Here is a 6,038-nt window from a genome sequence, read left to right as displayed (position 1 = left end):
GCCTGCAGACCAGCCCTGCTAGGCTCTACAATCTTACGCAAACCTTGCTCTTCACTTGGACTGCTTCCCCACCTCAATGAGGGGGCTACCGACCCAGACAAGGGCTTTGGCCATACCACGTTCTAAGTTGGCTGGAGTCGGGCTGCTGAGCAGGCCCCGATCTGACCCCTAGCTTCTCACCAGGGGAAGCCCGCTCAGCAGGGTAATCCTGGGCTTCCTGGGAGCAAGGGACGTGGCCCTGGTTCCCAAGGAAGGGACAGCTGGTCATCCCTTGCTCCTTACAAAATACATCCTTAGGCCTCAGCTCTGGGTCTGGTCCTCTTCGGGGCCTCAGAACACCAAGATGTGAAACTAGGGGCCCAACCCTCAAGGAGAACTTATAACTCAATAATTAAAGCAAAGGATGTCTGGGGGCATTAGGGTCTCTCTGCTCCTGAACCAAGTCTGCCAGGCCAAAGGAAGGACTAGTGGGAAAGGCACTCCGGGCAGAGATGACAGCATGGATACAATGTCAGGCATCGCTCATGAGGCAGGAAGAGGTGGGCACAGGAGCCGGTGGCAGAAGCCAGAGCCAATAGCAAGGGCTCAGAAGATTTTAACACATCAGGCCCATGACCTTTCATGAGCAGAAGGGGCCACAAGACCCTGGCACAGCACGGTCTGCCTAATACTTTTCCACACCCGCTCTAGCTGTACTATGGGGGCTCTGGGATCCCACCCAGGGAGCCAGGGGCCAAATTCCAAGGAAATGGCTGGTGACGTGCCTGCTGGGCCTCAGAGATCAACTCAGGTCTAGGAATCTTTCAGCATGGTAGGGAGTTGGCCAGTCAGGCCCCTAGGGGTGGCCATGTCTAGACAACTTGGCAGGGCCCATGTGGGTACAGGCACCTCTAGGGCTGATATGGTGTCTGGGTGTGTGAATGGCCGTATTAGGCTACACACGCTCCTGGTGAGTGACTGTGTTTCTGGGGAGGGGTGTGTCCATGGCTGTGTCATCCATGGCGGAGGCAGTGGCTGGTGCATTCCAGGTGTGGGTGGCCTGTACGTGTGTGTGCCTGCTGTGAAGCCCAGCCTGTGAGTCTCATCTGGGAACACATGCCAGTGGGGCAAACTCAGCCCTGAGGGTGGAACCCCTCAGCAAAGCTGGCAGCCCAAACCTACAGTGGGGAACCCCTGCCCCGACCCCAGGAGGGCACGAGCTCTCTGTGGCTGTGTGTGTGTAGGTCTTAAAATTTTGCTCCCTGACACCTAGGTTCAGCTGGAACAAAGTGAAAGAGGGTATGTGACCCCAGAATTGGGGGTGGGGTCTGAGGATGAAGGCAGTAGTGAGGGGGTGGTGAGGGATTCAGGAGTCCCAGAATCCAGAGGGAGGAAGGGAGATGCTGGAGACGATGCGGGGAAGTACGTTACAGTCTTTCCAACACCTCCGGGTCTCCTCCCTGGAAACAGAACCGCTCTGAGCAAAGGGCAAGGGGCACTTTAGCCTCGCCCCACCTTCCACCCTTCCTCACTTGGTGTCACCCAGTTGTGATAACAGTAGCCACGGGGCCACCCAGCTCTCCCTGGGGCTTTCTGAGCTCCTGTCAGATCAGTCTGGAGAGTGTCAGAACCCTTGGTTGAAGGCGAGGCTGAGGTTCTTGGCTGAAGGAATGTGCCAAGAATGTTCAGGCGAGGCCAAGCCTCTGTCATATCAGCCACCCCTTCTTCCCCTGCAAGTCTTTGGGAAACTTGGAGAAGGGAGGCGAGATCCCAGACTGGGCTGAGAGGAGGGGTGAGGCATTTGTGGGGGTGGCCCAGGCAGGACCAGGCCAAACCAGGCTCTCCCAGGAGCTGCTGGTCAGCAGATACCAGTCTAAGGAGAGGCAAGGGTCTCAGGCTGGTTCCCAGCCGAAGAAGATCCTAATTGCTAGCCCGTGGCAGGAGAGGGATGACAGGACAAAGAGGGGCAGGGTCTGGCTCAAGGTCACCAGTAGGCCCAGGGCCGGCAGGCTAGAGTAGAGCTCTCTGGGCCCAGAAGAGAGTCTGGGCAGATGAGCCACGTCTTGGAGGTCGCGCTGCCACTGGCATATACCTGCTCCAGGCAGAACTCAGGCTTAGCCAACCCTGTGTTCCTCCTGTCGCCAGCTGACCCCCAGTTTCCCTATCTACAGAGCAAGCAGAGGTGGTGACGGTGTTGTCACCATCTCCTGTTGTCACTCCGGAGGTCCTTCCACGCTCGGGCATCTCCTACCCGTCAAGCCCTCTCAATAACCGGCAGCTAGCACGAGGCCGGCACTCTTCAGTGTCCCGGGCACGGAGGCTGGGCGGAGGCGGAGAGTCGCGCTTACCCCTGAACGCAGAGGACCATGTCCCGGCAGCAGCAGCGGCAGCTCGGGAGCTGGGGCTCGGCCGGACGGCGGCGGCTGGAGAGAGCCAGTGGGCGCAGGTGGCGCTCGCAGGGCAGGCAACCAGGGCGCACAGACGGCGGGCAGGAACTGAGCGGCGGCGGCGCCCGCAGGCTGGGAGAGCGCAGGGGGCGGGCCGGGAGGGCGAGGCGGGGCGAGCCGCCTAATCTTTTGTCCTCTGTGTCCCAGCCCTTCCCGGAAGCGACGTCTTCCTAGAACCGCCGGCTGTACAGCCAAGCAGCGGAGGGGCGCGGGCTGGGGCGTCGACTCCGGCGTCTGGGGCCGTGGGCCTCTAAAGGAAAACACCTTTGACAGATTTCCAAGAACTTTCCAGGAAAATGGGGCGGGGCCCCGCGCGCTGACCAATCGCAGCGCAGGAGGCGGAGGCGAGCGGCCGGAGTGGGCCAATTGCAGCGCAGGGACCCGAGGCTGACGTAACCATGCCGAGTTGAACGTGACCTGGAGAATAGTAGGGAAAGACCCAGTTTGGAGAAAACCAGGGTGGGGCTGGGGCTCTACCGACCGGAGACGAGACTTCCTTCGGGCACTCCACTTCGTGGGGACACGCTCCCTTCTTTCTTTGTAGAATGATGGCAGCGTCGGGGCAGGGTCATGGGACTCCAAGGCGGTCTGTCTGGTGTGCAGGCTCCCCCTGTGGGCCGCACTTGGAGCCCCTAACTGTGTGGGGTGGTGGGGAGGTGAGTGGCATGGGGTGGGGTTTGGAGAGGGATATGGGAGGAGAGAGGGGTGCGGAGAGGGTGCCCAGATCCGGGCAGGTTCACAGAAGTGATGCCTGTGGCCACCACAGCCAAAAGGATCCAGGGAGAACGTTTTCTCTGGAAGAACTGGGGGAAAAGGCACACAACCCAACCTTGTGCGCCAGGCAGGGCCGTCCTGTCTGAGCCCGCGTCGGCCTCTGGCCTGTGCGCTAATCAGGGAAGAAGCGACTACCGACTTGGGGAGGCAGGCAGGGACTTTCAGCCCTCAACTGACCCCACAGGCCAGTCTACTGGGTCTCTGGGTTGGTGGGCCTCCCAAAAATGCGGGAGCAAGACCCAGAGCTCCAAACACCAGAGTTACACTGAGGTAGGGTGATACACGGAGAGGAACAGCGCAGTGACACACGCGGAGCCTCAGCAGCTGGTATTGCCCCATTATGCAGACCGGAAGACTGAGTCCCAGGGAACAAAATGCCTTGCTAGGAAAGAGCAGGGCCGGAGTTTGATCCCAACCCTGAATCATAAGCTCACACTCCTACCTGCAACCCTCTCCACTTTCTCCCAGTTCACTGGACCCACCAAGGAGCGTCTTGAAAGACGATAGGGATTGTACACACCTCCTCCAAGCCCTCTGGCCAGAAGGAGGGAAAGAGAGTTGGGGAAATGACAGAGTCCACTCCCCACCACCGCCCAGTGTATACCCGTAGGTTCCCTGGAAGGAAGGAAGGCTCAGGTTCCCTGACAGCGGTGACAGACTGTTGGCAGTATTCAGAAGCCTGAATGATAGTATCTGGGCTTTCTACAGGGCAGACAGGGCTGAGTTTGCCCTGACTTGGTGGGGGGTGGTAGAACATAGGGCAAAACCCTGTGAAACAGGAAAAACTATTTGGTTAAGATGAGAAATGACTTCAGGGGACCCACTTCCTTGTAAATTTCCTGAAAGGAAGTTGAATTTCAGTGTAGCCCTGTGAGCCCCTCCTGAGCGGGAAATAAGCTAGTTTCTTGGGAGGTGGGCAGGTGTGGAGACCTTATCACCCACTTTGATGGAGAGCTAAGCCTGGGGCCCCCGGGTAAGGTGTTGTCGCTCCAGTAGGAACTGTCTACTGCCCCATTGCTATAAAGACCAAGCAGCTTCACAGCTGCCAGGTAGCAGTGCTAGGATTCGAGGGTCTCTATGGGGCCAAATTCTAGGCTCTCTACCCCAAGGCTCTCCCTCTTCCGTCTAACTATAACTACTTTACTGAACACTTACTATGTGCCAGGCACTCTCAGCAGTATCCATCCTCATTTTATTGTCTAACTGCTACTTACTGTTCCTTCTTTATAGGTGAGGAGGTTACAATGTACCCTAGATCTCACAGCTAGCAGGTGATGAGCTGGGAGTTGATGCCCAGGGCCCTAACCTCTCCCCCACTTCCTCTGTAGGTGCCTGTGACATGCCAACTCCTAGGCATCCTTCAGGATCCAGCTGAAAGGTCTTCAGCGAAGCTTCCCTATTAGAACATCATGGGTATTTCCTTGAAAGTGTCCCCTACAGAAGTCAGTGATTTGCAGTTCTGTGTGTAAACTAAAAGGCCCCACGGGTTTTGCTCTCCAACTATCCGTTGTGAATTTGACAGCACTATGTACCTCAGCTGGTGCTGGGAATGGTGATATACCCCTGTTTTGTCTCAGGTGCCTGCCTGTGCTAGGTATTGTGAGTCCCTTTGGCCATCTCATGATTACCTCTTCAGCCCTGGCAGCTCCCATGCGCCCCTGCTGACTGCTGGTCTCACACTGCCACCCAGTGGCAATTCCTCTCATGGTTTCACCAGCCAAACCCACAGATTCTCCCAGGGTAACCTCTACCCTGTACCGCAGGGATGGTCCTTGCTGTAGGATCTGTCCCTCACCACCCAGAACAGTGACAAGATGGGTCACAACAATACACAGCAGTGCCTTCCTCAAAGTCTGGCTCATTTGGTCTCTATATTCTCACCTCTCTTCGATGGACAGTCCACATGTGTGTTTATGGATGTATGAATGTTTGGGTGTGGGTGTATTTGGCTCTTCCAGGCACTCCCCCTGGTCACTGTAAGCTATTCCAAAGGCTTCAGTTCCATCTTCTTGGACATACAGCTGTCATGAGGGCCGTGTGGCAGAGTCTGCCACAATGAACCCACCCCTACCCTGACCCAGCCACCCCAGATATTGAATCCTCCCATCAGGATGAAGGTGGATGTGGCAGATGGCTGCTGGAACATGAGCAGTGAGGGGAAACCATACGTTCTGACTCTCCTAGGTTAAGTGAGTGGTTGCAAAACATCTGTCTGTGCCGCATCCATGTGGGGCCTGTGTGCGCTTGGGTAAGCACTGGCCTTGGTTATGGAGACTGTAAGCGTGAGGCAGTGCCATGGCTGACTTTTTACATTTCTGTATAGTTTGAATTTATTATAATGAGTTTTACTTATGCAATTATAATTTTTAAATAAAGGATACCAGTTCAAAAGTACAATTATACAATTTTTAGAATAACTGTAATCTAATTCCATTTCTAGAAAGTAAGTTATCTCAGAGAATGCACTGAGATGCCCTTGGCTGGGACACGGAGCCAGACGACTCTCAGCTGCCTCGCCCTCTGCTTATGAGTGGGACTCTGCTTGCTTAGCTTCAGGTTCATCTGGCTCAAACCAGTCACCTCCAGAGGGAGGACCCTCACTCAGTTTAATGCCTGCAGAGAGTACCTGCTTTCCAGGAGCTGCTTCCAACCAGCGGAAGCTTCCAGATCTTGGTGCTGCCTCCAAAGATCTGAGATTTTAGATGAGATTCTCAGATAGGGCTCAGGGACAGAGGTCCTGCGTCCAGTTGGGCATAAATGTGTGTGAGTGTGTGTTGTGTGCTTGTGCATGCCAGTGTCTCTGTGTGTGTGCACATATGTAAACATGTGTGCGTATGT

The 6,038-nt window shown here is 55.9% G+C and overlaps 1 protein-coding gene across 1 annotated transcript in view; it reads right to left on the bottom strand.

The window, feature by feature from the left end:
* Positions 1-2,665, bottom strand: part of CISH (cytokine inducible SH2 containing protein) — an 8,717-nt gene extending 6,052 nt beyond the window's left edge. Inside the window, 2 exon segments of the mRNA XM_011364751.2 lie at positions 939-998; positions 1,000-2,665. Coding sequence (XP_011363053.2) covers positions 939-998; positions 1,000-1,097 — 158 coding nt within the window. The 5' untranslated portion in view covers positions 1,098-2,665.
* Positions 2,666-6,038: the final 3,373 nt, after the last annotated feature.

Source organism: Pteropus vampyrus, unplaced genomic scaffold, assembly GCF_000151845.1.
Source record: "Pteropus vampyrus isolate Shadow unplaced genomic scaffold, Pvam_2.0 Scaffold100, whole genome shotgun sequence".
NCBI lineage: Eukaryota > Metazoa > Chordata > Mammalia > Chiroptera > Pteropodidae > Pteropus > Pteropus vampyrus.
This window is presented reverse-complemented; position numbering and strand designations above follow the sequence as displayed.